The following is a 12,628-nucleotide window of genomic DNA, read 5'->3' as shown; positions in this document are numbered from 1 at the left end:
GCACTGTGTGCTAAGAGATCACAAAATGCACAGGCCAGTAGGTCAGGTGACATCTGATGTTCGTGCCTATGTCAGCGCTGAGGTCTGCGCATCAGCCCGGGAGCAGAGAGGATTAATAGTAACATAGGAAATGACAGCAGATTAAAAAATGAAACGGTCCATCCAGTCTGCCCAATAGACATAATCATTATCAATTCATGATTAAATCAACAATGAATGTGATATTACGTACTTGATTATGTTCTTTCTATGGTGTTTCTGGGACATAGACCATAGAAGCCCGCCTGGCCCTATCCTTATGTTCCAACTGCTGGAGTTGCCCTCGAAGCCCACTCCAACCTATTCATCTTCTCATTTGCTGGAAACAGACCGTGAAAGTCTGTCCAGCACTGTCGTCATGTTCCAGCCACTGAAGTTGCTGTCTAAACCCTTTCCAGCCCATCTTAAACCAGATTGCCATATATGAGACACAGACCATACAGGTCTCCCAGTATCAGCCCTAGTTCACTTCATCACAGCCAGAGTCGCCATCTAAGTGTCACTCAGCACATCCACACACACGCAGCCATTTTAGTTTTTTGTATAGCTTCCATTTTCTAATTAGAGATCCTCTATGTTTATCCCATGCCTTTTTGAATTTCATCACCATTTGTATCTCTACCACCTCCTTAATGGAGACTTTCCGAATCTGTGCTGTTAAAAGCAAGGAAGAGGAGGAGACAAAACTCAAAGAAGTTGGTACTCGCTAGGTGAGAGGCTGGCGCAACAGCATACACTTCGATGGGAACCCCACAGGAACTGCTTCCGTCCCCACGGGAACCCCATAGGAACTACTTCCGTCCCCACGGGAACCCCGCAGGAACTGCTTCCGTCCCCACGGGAACCCCACAGGAACTGCTTCCATCCCCACGGGAACCCCGCAGGAACTGCTTCCATCCCCACGGGAACCCCGCAGGAACTGCTTCCATCCCCACGGGATCCCTGCAGAACTGCTTCCGTCCCTGTGGGAATCCCCGTTCCTGTGCAAGTCTCTAATTTGTACCCCACATTTTCCCACCTATTTGCAGGCTCAGTGTGGCTTACATGGTGCCGGAGAGGTGTTAGTAGTCTCCGGAGTAAACAAATACAAATACTAGGTTAAGTTGTGGTAGGAAAGGGTTCGTGTGGTGGGGACCACATAGAGGAAAGCAAGAACAAATGAGATTGATGGGTGATCATTACAGACTGTAGTGTTGTAGTGTCGCGGACTTCAGGCATTTATGTTGGGTCGGGAGGGAAAGCCTTTTGAAACAAGTGAGTTTTTAGTTTTTTTTCCCTGAATTGTAGGTGATCGTACATGGTTTTCAAGGTTTTTGGTAGCGCGTTCCATAGTTGTGTGCTGGTGTATGAAAAACTGGACGCGTAAGTTGATTTGTATTTTAGTCTTTTGCAGCTTGGGTAGTGAAGATTTAGGTATTTTCCTGTTGATGCGGATATGTTTCTGGTTGGTACATAAGTACATAAGTAATGCCATACTGGGAAAAGACCAAGGGTCCATCGAGCCCAGCATCCTGTCCACGACAGCGGCCAATCCAGGCCAAGGGCACCTGGCAAGCTTCCCAAACGTACAAACATTCTATACATGTTATTCCTGGAATTGTGGATTTTTCCCAAGTCCATTTAGTAGCGGTTTATGGACTTGTCCTTTAGGAAACCGTCCAACCCCTTTATAAACTCTGCTAAGCTAACTGCCTTCACCACTTTCTCCGGCAACGAATTCCAGAGTTTAATTACACGTTGGGTGAAGAAATATTTTCTCCAATTTGTTTTAAATTTACTACACTGTAGTTTCATCGCATGCCCCCTAGTCCTAGTATTTTTGGAAAGCGTGAACAGACGCTTCACATCCACCTGTTCCACTCCACTCATTATTTTATATACCTCTATCATGTCTCCCCTCAGCCGTCTCTTCTCCAAGCTGAATAGCTCTAGCCTCCTTAGTCTTTCTTCATAGGGAAGTCGTCCCATCCCCACTATCATTTTAGTCGCCCTTCGCTGCACCTTTTCCAATTCTACTAGGATGATCAAGTCTGTCATGTATCCCGGTGCTTCGCTGTAGATGATTTTGCGAACCATAGTACAGATTTTGAAGGCGATGCGTTAAACTTTGTCAAGATTTGGTCAAGGAACCTTTTATTTTTGAATCAGAAATGGTTTGCAATGAGGGTGTACCGTCAGATAGAATTTAGGATACTTTTAGTTTAACCAGTTTAAAGGAGGTCGTCAGCACACTTTTTCATAAATATAATTCAGCCATCTGTATTCTAGATTGCTGTCCGAATTATTTGATGAAGGCAGCACTTTATTCTTTTCTGAAAGTGTCATCGCCTGGATCTCTGCTATGTTATCCCAAGGGAATTTTCCTTTGCTGGGGGGGGGGGGGGGGCCAGATAATTTTAACCCCTATCCCAAAAATGCAAAGTTAGGGCTACAAAATGTTTTGAATTTTAGGCCTGTGGCATCTATTCTGCTGTTCACAAAAATTATGGAGGGACATGTAACCACTCAATTGCAATTATATTTAGAAAAGTTTGTGCTGTTGCATTATTTGCAGTCAGGCTTTGACAACGGTTTAGTACTGGCACTGTTCTGGGGACAGAACCCTGCTGAGCCGAGGGTTTGATTTGTCCTGTGCCTTTGACTTAGTAGATTATGACATATTATTGTCTGTCTTTGGCTCCTTTGGTGTGGGAGGAGCAGTGGCGTAGCCAGACTGCCAATTTTGGGTGGGCCTGAACCCAAAGTGGGTGGGCACAAAATTTTCTCTCTACCCCCCCCCCCCCCCCCCCAGCAAAATGTAGTCACACTCAGATGCATTTGTCACACAGGGTAAAGTGCTGCTTTTCAGTGCATCAGATTTCAGACAATTTATTTAATAGCCGTAACACCCTTTTCAGTGAGCTTTCAGAGGCCAAAACCTCCTACCTCAGGTCACTATAATGCTGTTACGGTATCCTCTCCTGACCTAAGGAAGGAAGTATTGGTCTCTGAAACTTTATTAACACCATATTACTTTATCCTAAATTAAAAATAAAATTATTTTCTTTACCTTTGTTGTATGGCCATTTACTTTTTCTCATTGTGTTGCTCCCAGTCTCTAGATTCTGCTTTCCTTCGTTTTCGCTTGACTCTTCTGCCAGGGTTTCCTGGCCATTTGTCATTTTTCTCTCCTTTTTCTTTGCTTTCTTCAATATTTTTCTGCCTCTCTCTGTGTCCAGATTTAATTCATTCTTACTATCCATTCTTTAATTTCCTTCATCTACTTATGGCTTTTCATCTTTTTCTCACCCTTGTTCTCCCCATGCCCCTTCCTCTTATTCTCCAATCTTTCATTACTCCCCCTTTCCATGCAGCAGCTCTCCTCTTTCTCTCCCCATCCTTCCAGTGTCTCCCCTCTCTCTCCCCATCCTTCCAATAGTCTCCCCTCTTTCTTTCTGCATCCTTCCATCCAGTGTCACCTCTTTCTCCCTACCCTTCCATCCAGCGTCTTCCCTCTTTCTCTCCCCATCCTTCCACCCATCTACCCTCTCTCCTGATCCTTCCATCTAATGTCTCTCTCCCTCCTTCTAACCAGTGTCTATCTCTCTACCCTTTTCTGTTCAGTGTCCATTCTCTCTCCACATCCTTCCACTCTCCCCTTTTTCTCTGTATCCTTTCATCCATCTCCCCTCTTTCTCTGCCATCCTCCCATCTGTTTTCCCTCTTTCTCTCCCCATCCTTCCATTTTCCCTCTTTCTCTCCCCATCCTTCCATTTTCCCTCTTTCTCCCCATCCTGCCATCTGTTTTCCCTCTTTCTCTCCCCATCCTTCCATTTTCCCTCTTCTCTGCCATCCTCCCATCTGTTTTCCCTCTTTCTCTCCCCATCCTTCTGTTTTCCCTCTTTCTCTCCCCATCCTGCCATCTGTTTTCCCTCTTTCTCTCCCCATCCTTCCGTTTTCCCTCTTCTCTGCCATCCTCCCATCTGTTTTCCCTCTTTCTCTCCCCATCCTTCTGTTTTCCCTCTTTCTCCCTATCCTGCCATCTGTTTTCCCTCTTTCTCTGCCATCCTTCCATTTTCCCTCTTTCTCTGCCATCCTGCCATCTGTTTTCCCTCTTTCTCTCCCCATCCTTCCATTTTCCCTCTTTCTCCCCATCCTGCCATCTGTTTTCCCTCTTTCTCTCCCCATCCTTCCATTTTCCCTCTTTCTCCCCATCCTGCCATCTGTTTCCCTCTTTCTCTCCCCATCCTTCCGTTTTCCCTCTTTCTCTGCCATCCTCCATCTGTTTTCCCTCTTTCTCTCCACATCCTTCCATTTTTCCTCTTTCTCTGCCATCCTCCCATCTGTTTTCCCTCTTTCTCTCCCCATCCTTCCGTTTTCCCTCTTTCTCTGCCATCCTCCCATCTGTTTCCCTCTTTCTCTCCCTATCCTTCCGTTTTCCCTCTTTCTCTCCCCATCCTTCCATCTGTTTTCCCTCTTCTCTCCCCATCCTTCTGTTTTCCCTCTTTCTCTGCCATCCTCCCATCTGTTTTCCCTCTTTCTTTCCCCATCCTTCCGTTTTCCCTCTTTCTCCCCATCCTGCCATCTGTTTTCCCTCTTTCTCTCCCCATCCTTCCATTTTCCCTCTTTCTCCCCATCCTGCCATCTGTTTTCCCTCTTTCTCTGCCATCCTCCCATCTGTTTCCCTCTTTCTCTCCCCATCCTTCCGTTTTCCCTCTTTCTCTGCCATCCTCCCATCTGTTTTCCCTCTTTCTCTCCCCATCCTTCCATCTGTTTTCCCTCTTTCTCTCCCCATCCTTCTGTTTTCCCTCTTTCTCTGCCATCCTCCCAACTGTTTTCCCTCTTTCTCTGCCATCCTCCTATCTGTTTTCCCTCTTTCTTTCCCCATCCTTCCATTTTCCCTCTTTCTCCCCATCCTGCCATCCATTTTCCCTCTCCCATTCAGGCCCACCAGCCCCAGCTCCCATTGCCGGCCACTGCTGCTTTTCCTGATGAGCAGCAGGGCCGGCGTTACAAAAAGAGAAGCACTCAGCTGACTGAGCTGAGCGCCAACGCGTCGCTAACCCGACGAAGAAAAATTTTTTTTAAAACGCGGCACTGCACGCAGCCTCGAAGCATTGGCTGCTCGCTCTGCAGGCTCCTTCCGTCTCTTACGTCATTGCCCCTGCTTCGCTACAGGGGCAGTGATGTAAGAGACGGGAGGAGCCTGCACAGAGCCAGCAGCCAATGCTTCGAGGCTGCCTGCGGTGCCGCATTTTTTTAAAAACATTTTTTCTTGTCCTTAGCGACGCGTTGGCGCTCAGCTCAGTCAGCTGAGCGCTTCTTCTTTTTGTAGCGCCGGCCCTGCTGCTTATCAGGAAAAGCAGCAGTGGCCGGCAATGGGAGCTGGCGCTGGCGCTGGGCGGGCCTGGGCTGGAATTGGGTGGGCCTGGGCCCATCTAGGCCCACCCGTAGCTACGCCCCTGGGGAGGAGGGGGGTATTGAACTGGATTAAAGGCTTTTTAAAGAACTTCTTAAAGTTTGACTTTTGAAATGTAGATTGCAGTGTTCCTGGATCTTCCTTATCTCTTTTTAATGTTTGCTCCTTGGGACCTGGAGGTGTATTTTCAAAGCACTTATACTTACCAAGTTCCATAGTAACCTATCTTAAGTAGAGGAGTGTGGTAGCCGTGTTAGTCCACTCTTAAGGTTATCAATAGAAATCAAACAAAATAAAACATGGAAAAGAAAATAAGATGATACCTTTTTTATTGGACATAACTTAATACATTTCTTGATTAGCTTTCAAAGGTTGCCCTTCTTCGTCAGATCGGAAATAAGCAAATGTGCTAGCTGACAGTGTATATAAGTGAAAACATTCAAGCATTACTATGACAGTCTGACAGGGTGGGAGGATGGGGGTGGGTCGGAGGTATGCATGGGGACATCAAAGCATATCATTGATATTCTAACAGGATGGGTGTGGATAGGTGAGGGGTCAATAGAGAAATACAGCTTTATGGTTTATAATGGGCTAGGAACCCCAGATCCTTGTTAAGTCCTTTCTGTTGGGTGTTAAAATATTCAATATTCCTAGTTTTACCAAAGGTAAATTGTGCAAAATGAATCTGATGGAATTCTTTGACTGGGTGACTAGAGAATTGGATCAAGGATGTGCACTAGATGTAATCTACTTACATTTCAGCAAAGCCTTTGACACGGTTCCTCATGGGAGGCTCTTAAATAAATGACAGGCTGAAGTTAGGAGGACCCAAAGTGGTGAACTGGATTAGGAACTGGCTGACAGACAGAGGGTGGTGGTTAATGGAACTCACTCGGAAGAAAGAAAGGTGAGCAGTGGAGTGCCTCAAGGATCAGTGCTGGGGCCGATTCTGTTCAATATATTTGTAAGTGACATTGCTGAAGGGTTAGAAGGTAAGGTTTGCCTTTTTGCAGATGATACCAAGATTTGTAACAGCGTGGACACTCCGGAGGGAGTGGAAAACATGAAAAAGGATCTGCAAAAGTTAGAAGAATAATGTTTGGCAATTAAAATTCAATGCAAAGAAGTGCAGAGTGATGCACTTAGGGAGTAGAAATCTGAGGGAGATGTATGTGTTAGGTGTTGAGAGGCTGATATGCACGGATAGGGAGAGGGGGTGATAGTGTCTGAGGATCTGAAGGCAATGAAACAGTGTGACAAGGCAGTGGCCAAAGCTATAAGGATGCTAGGCTGTATAGAGAGAGGTGTAACCAGCAGAAGAAGGGAGGTGTTGATGCCCCTGTACAAGTCGTTGGTGACGCCTCACCTAGAGTATTCTGTTCAGTTTTGGAGGCCATATTTTGCTAAAGATGTAAAAAGACTTGAAGCAGTCCAGAGGACAACACGCTCATTCTTCCTGTCTCATCTGCTCGTAACCTTGGGGTCATCTTCGACTCCTCCCTCTCTGCACATATTCAACAGATTGCTAAAACCTGTCGTTTCTTCCTTTATAATATCACCAAAATTCGCCCTTTCCTCTCTGAACACGCTATCAGAACCCTCTTCCACACTCTCATCACCTCTCACTTAGATTACTGCAACTTGCTTCTCACAGGTCTTCCACTCAGCCACCTCTCTCCTCTTCAATCTGTTCAAAATTCTGCTGCACGACTAATATTTCGCCAAAGTCGTTATGCCCATATCAGCCCTCTCCTGAAGTCACTTCACTGGCTCCGGATCCGTTTCTGTATAAAATTCAAGCTCCTCTTATTGACCTATAAGTGCATTCACTCTGCAGCCCCTCACTACCTCTCCACCCTCATCTCTCCCTACATTCCTTCCCAGGACCTCCGTTCACTAGGCAAATCTCTCCTAATTGCACCCTTCTCCTCCATTGCTAACTCCAGACTCCGTTCCTTTTATCTCGCCACACCTTATGCCTGGAATAGGATTCCTGAGCCGTTAACGTCAAGTTCCATCCCTGGCTGCCTTCAAATCCGGGCTAAAGGCCTACCTGTTTGATGCTGCTTTTGACTCCTAACTTGTCACTTGCTCGTAACCTTTATCTTGTCTTCCTCTCTTCAATAGTCCCTTTCCCTATGTGTCCTATCTGTCTGTCCTACCTTTATCCCTTATTTGTCCTGTCTGTCTTGATTTAGATTGTAAGCTCTTTTGAGCAGGGACTGTCTTTTCTTCATGTTCAATTGTGAAACGCTGCGTACGACTGGTAGTGCTATAGAAATGATTTATAGTAGTAATAGTAGTAGTAGATTGCGACAAAAGACAAATGAGAAGAGACTGGAAGACCAGAATATCTATACCCTAGAGCCCTGATGGCGAACCTATTACACGCGTGTCAGCACTGACACGCGTAGCCATTTTGGATGACACGCGGGTTGAAAGCCGGCAGCAAATAGAACCCAGCCTACCTGTTCTTACTGCCAGGGCCGGTCTTAGGCAGGGGCGACAGGGGCGTTGGTGGTCTTATCGCAGCTTCAGAACCCCCCTCCGAGTCAGAATCCCCCTGCTCCTCCCCACCTCGCAGCCTTGGTAACCATCAGTCCTCTTCGTCAGAATCATCCAATTAGGAGTGCCCTTTTAGGCGCCAGACAAGCTCCCTACAGCCAATCACAGCTCACTGCAGTTGTAGCTCAGCCAGGTGAATAAACTGCCTGAGGCTGGAGGCAATTGTGATTGAATGTCGAACCTGAGTGCTGAGTTGCCAGTAACCCAGGCAGCTACTGCTTTCTTCAGACAAATAAAGTCGGGTCAGCGGCCGCTTTCTTCCTCTCCGTGATCCTGCTGCAGCCTTAGCTCAGCTGTGCTTGGACACTGACTGCTGCTCCTGCTCCACACTTGTTTGGGAAGTTCCTAAAAAATACCGGTCCAGCTAAGAAATCACTTTTCATTGCTTTTATAATGCTCCTTTCACTACTTGTTTGTAGCAATTCGTTATGAGAGAGGGAAAACAAAAAGGGAGAATAAATCATGGGTGCCGTTTCCCGCCATTAGAAATAGCGGCAGGTAAGTTAAATAATTAGTTTTTGGTTTATTAAATACAGTTATATATTACAGTTATACATTTTTGTTATTTAAACTATAAATATCGTGAAATTATGTTTTTTTTTTCACAAAGTGACACACCACCCGAGTTATGCTCGGTTTTTTGGTGAATTTTGGCACACCAAGCTCAAAAGGTTGCCCATCACTGCCCTAGAGGAAAGGAGGGTCCAAGAAAACAAAGGGGCAGACGATCTGCAAACTCCAAAGTGGAAACTGTACAAAGCAGATCGTAGATAAACCAAAATATATTTTATTGATACGATAAAGATAAAATATGCATACAATAGTCCGTATACATAAAAAACGCAGAAACAAATGATTATGGACCTGAGGTCGTATGAGCAGCCTCTTATCTCCGAATGTGCCGAAAAAACGTTTTTTCAGGATATTGTCCATACATTTGCTTTTACCAGCATATCTCTGGTTTGGTAGTGAAGAACTACTATATAGCCCCTGAAGCAGCCCAGTTGGGCGAAACACGGCCTGTGTCGGGCTATTTTATGTATACGGACTATTGTATGCATATTTTATCTTTATCGTATCAATAAAATATATTTTGGTTTATCTACGATCTGCTTTGTACAGTTTCCACTAGAGGAAAGGAGGGACAGGGGAGATAGGATACAGATGTTTAAATATTTGAAAGGTATTCTGTGCCTATCCTTGGTCAGCTGCCACCCGGGGCGGATCGCTGCTACGCACCCCCCCCAACCGGCGTCCGTCCCCCCTCGGGTGCAGCATGACCCCCCCCCCCCCCCCCCCCCGGTGCATTCTTACCTGCTGGGAGCAGCTGCATGGCTGTCAGTTCCGCTGGTTCCCTGCTCCCTCTTCCTCGGAAAAGGAAGTAACAGCAGAGGAAGCAGGGAACCAGCGGAGCCGACAGCCACGTGGCTGCTCCCTGCACCCCTCCAGCAGTGTGCACCCAAGCGGACCGCCCCCATCGCCCCACCCTCGGCATGACACTGAAGGTATTAACGTAGAAACAAATATTTTACAGAGAAGGGAAAATGGTAGAACTAGAGGACATGAATTGAGGTTGCGGGGTGGTAGACTTAGGAGTAATGTCAGAAAATTATTTTTCACGGAAAGTGTGGTTGATGCATGCTCAGTTTCACTAAAAGGAGCGTGCAGGATGTGAGGGGGAAGAGAGAGCAGGGCAGGCAACGCAGCAGCGCTGGACAAGGCTTCAGCTGGCGGGAGTTGGGGACCCCCGACAGCAAAACCAGGGGCCCAGAGGAAATTTGGGGGGGCCCAGGCCCCTGTGGCCCCACGTAGCTACGTCACTGCTTTGGGCTTTTTTGTTGAGATGTGGTATCAAGTAAAATAAAAAGTGCAGGTACCAATTTGCTTTGAGTTCCTGTTAAGCATGCGTTTTTGTTTGAAACAAAACTGAAAATTTCAATTAAATGCTCTTTCATTTAATTTTGTTTGGGAACAAGTAAAAGAAAAGCAAATAAAAATGTTGTTGTGTTTTGCTTCCCTCCCCCCCCCCCCTTTGTTAACTGTTGCTGGCCAGCTGACAAAGCCCAGCAGCCCCAAAATGTGAGTCCTTCAAAGGTCTATTTGCATTCCCACCCCACACCTCCACTGGGAGACTCTTCCCTCATTCTATCTGTCATGGTTGCCAAAGTTCCAGTGGATCAGAAGCAATTCCACTCCTTTGTGCCCTTCTGGATTCTTATTTCAAAATGGCACCAGTCTGACCCGTTTGCCTTGTTCATGAATTTCATTCAAAAGTAGCACACGGTCACTTCGCACTTGTGAGATTTATTTACCTGTGGGATTCTAGTCACCCTACCTTTGGTGAGAGAGATTTTCTCTTGGTTTTCAAGGTTCATTTCAAAAATCTAGCCTCCAGACCGTACTCTCTTCATGCCCATGGAGTTTCGTACGAGAAGTCCTCGGAGGGGGCCAGCTATGATGATGACTCTCCAGACTGGCTAAAGAAGGATGACTCAGTGGAGCCAGGTGGCATGTACACCTACATATGGTACGCAAACAGGCAGTCAGGACCAGGAAAGAATGGGTCTGCCTGTAAGACATGGGCCTATTACTCTGCTGTTAACCCAGTAAGTAATCTCTTTGAAGAAATATGAGAAAACTGTGTTCCGAGTGTGTTCTGTTCCCTGTATTTCCATTGTTCAAAGTGGTGGCTGGCAGGGGCAGACTGACAATGATCAGGGCCCCAGGTAATAAGGGTCATGGGCTCCTAACCACCTATCAAAAGTGATTAACTTAGATGGAAGCTAGGGGAGATCAGGCCCCTGTACTGCTGTGGGCCCTCGGGCACTGCCCTATCGTTCCAATGGTCGGTACACCCCTGGTGGCTGGTAGGTTTATTTCAGGGGGGAACTTTGTTGTAGATGGGAAGAGGGAGCTGGCAGCTGTTTAGACACCTTTTAACCTGCTGCTTCACTGAAGATTCCCCTCTGTAATAGTAATATTTAGGCTGTCGTTCCAAAGTATGCTCCATTGCCTCCCTGTCTAAAAGGGCTTACAGTCTAAGTGAATACCCAAGGTGAGGCATATTTTCAAAGTACTTGCACTTACAAAGTTACTAATAACCTATGGAACTTTGTAAGTCTAAGTGCTTTGAAAATGAGGCCCTATATAGTGACTCTTAACAAGGTCACAAGGAGTGTTAGTGGGAGAAATGGTTCTCATCCCATTGTTGTAATCACTAAGGGGTCCTTTTACAAAGGCATGCTGAAAAAGGGCTTGCGGTAGTGTAGGCGCGGGTTTTGGGCGCGCGTCGATCCATTTTTCAGTGTGCCTGTAACAAAAGGCCTTTTAAAAATTTTTGCCAAAAATGGAAATCAAAATTGCCACACGTCCATTTTTGTCTGAAACCTTACCGCCAGCCATAGACCTAGCGGTAAAGAATTTGGGTGGTAATGACCTATGCGCCTCAGATGGCACTTGGCGCACGTCCGTTACGCGTGCCAGAAAATAAAAAATATTTTGCAGACGTACGTAGTGGACGTGCGCCAAAATTGAAATTACCGCAAGGGCCACGCGATAACCAGGCAGTAACTCCAATTTGGCATGCATTTGGCACATGTAGGCGCCTACGCAGCTTAGTAAAAGGACCCCTAAGCCACTTCTCTCTAAAACAGGCTGTGGTGATATACAAACAGGCCCAGTAGCTTTCAAAGATCCACATGGTCCTCAGTTGGCTAAGGTAATGGGAATGCAGGGTATTAGAGACATGGAGGGGCATAATCGTCCGGCGCCGGCCATCTCCATGGCCGGCTCCGTAAATGGGTGGAGCCAGCTCCGTAAATGGGCAGAGCCAACCGTATTTTCGAAAAAGATGGCGGGCCATCTTTTTTTTCGATAATACGGTTGGGGCCGGCCAAATCTTGACATAACTGTTGAAATCGCTGGGTTTGAGATGGCCGGCTTCGGTTTTCGCCCATAATGGAAACCGAAGCCGGCTATCTCAGACCCGGCCAAATCCAAGGCACTTGGTCATGGGAGGGGCAGCATTTGTAGTGCACTGGTCCCCCTCACATGCCAGGACACCAACCGCCCTAGGGGGCACTACAGTGGACTTCGCAAATTGGTCCCAGGTGCATAGCTCCCCTACCTAGGGTGCTGAGCCCCCCAGAACCCACTCCCCACAACTATACACCACTACCATAGCTCTAAGGGGTGAAGAGGAGCACCTACATGTGGGTACAGTGGGTTTCAGGTTTTTTTTTAAGGGCTCCCATTTTCCACCACAAGTGTAACAGGTAAGGGGGGGGGGGGGATAGGCCTGGGTCCACCTGCCTGACGTCCACTGCACCCACTAAAACTGCTCCAGGGACCTGTAAACTGATGCGATGGACCCGAGTATGACATTTGAGGCTGGCATAGAGGCTGGCAAAAAAAAATTTTTAAGTTTTTTTTTTGGGGGTTGGAGGGGGTTGGTGACAACTGGGGGAGTCAGGGGAGGTGATCCACGATTCCTTCCGGTGGTCAGTTGGGGCACCTTTTTGAAGCTTGGTCGTGAATAAAAAGGGACCAAGTAAAGTCGGCCAAGTGCTCATCAAGGCCGGCTTTCTTTTTTTCCATTATTGGGCGAAGCCGACCATCTCAAAC

The 12,628-nt window shown here is 46.9% G+C and overlaps 1 protein-coding gene across 1 annotated transcript in view; it reads left to right on the top strand.

Moving 5' to 3' along the window:
• F5 (coagulation factor V) overlaps window positions 1–12,628 on the top strand; it is a 154,502-nt gene that overhangs the window by 74,679 nt on the left and 67,195 nt on the right. Inside the window, 1 exon segment of the mRNA XM_030202234.1 lies at window positions 10,375–10,611. Within this exon segment, the coding sequence (XP_030058094.1) occupies window positions 10,375–10,611 (237 nt within the window).

Source organism: Microcaecilia unicolor, chromosome 4 (assembly GCF_901765095.1).
Source record: "Microcaecilia unicolor chromosome 4, aMicUni1.1, whole genome shotgun sequence".
NCBI lineage: Eukaryota > Metazoa > Chordata > Amphibia > Gymnophiona > Siphonopidae > Microcaecilia > Microcaecilia unicolor.
This window is presented reverse-complemented; position numbering and strand designations above follow the sequence as displayed.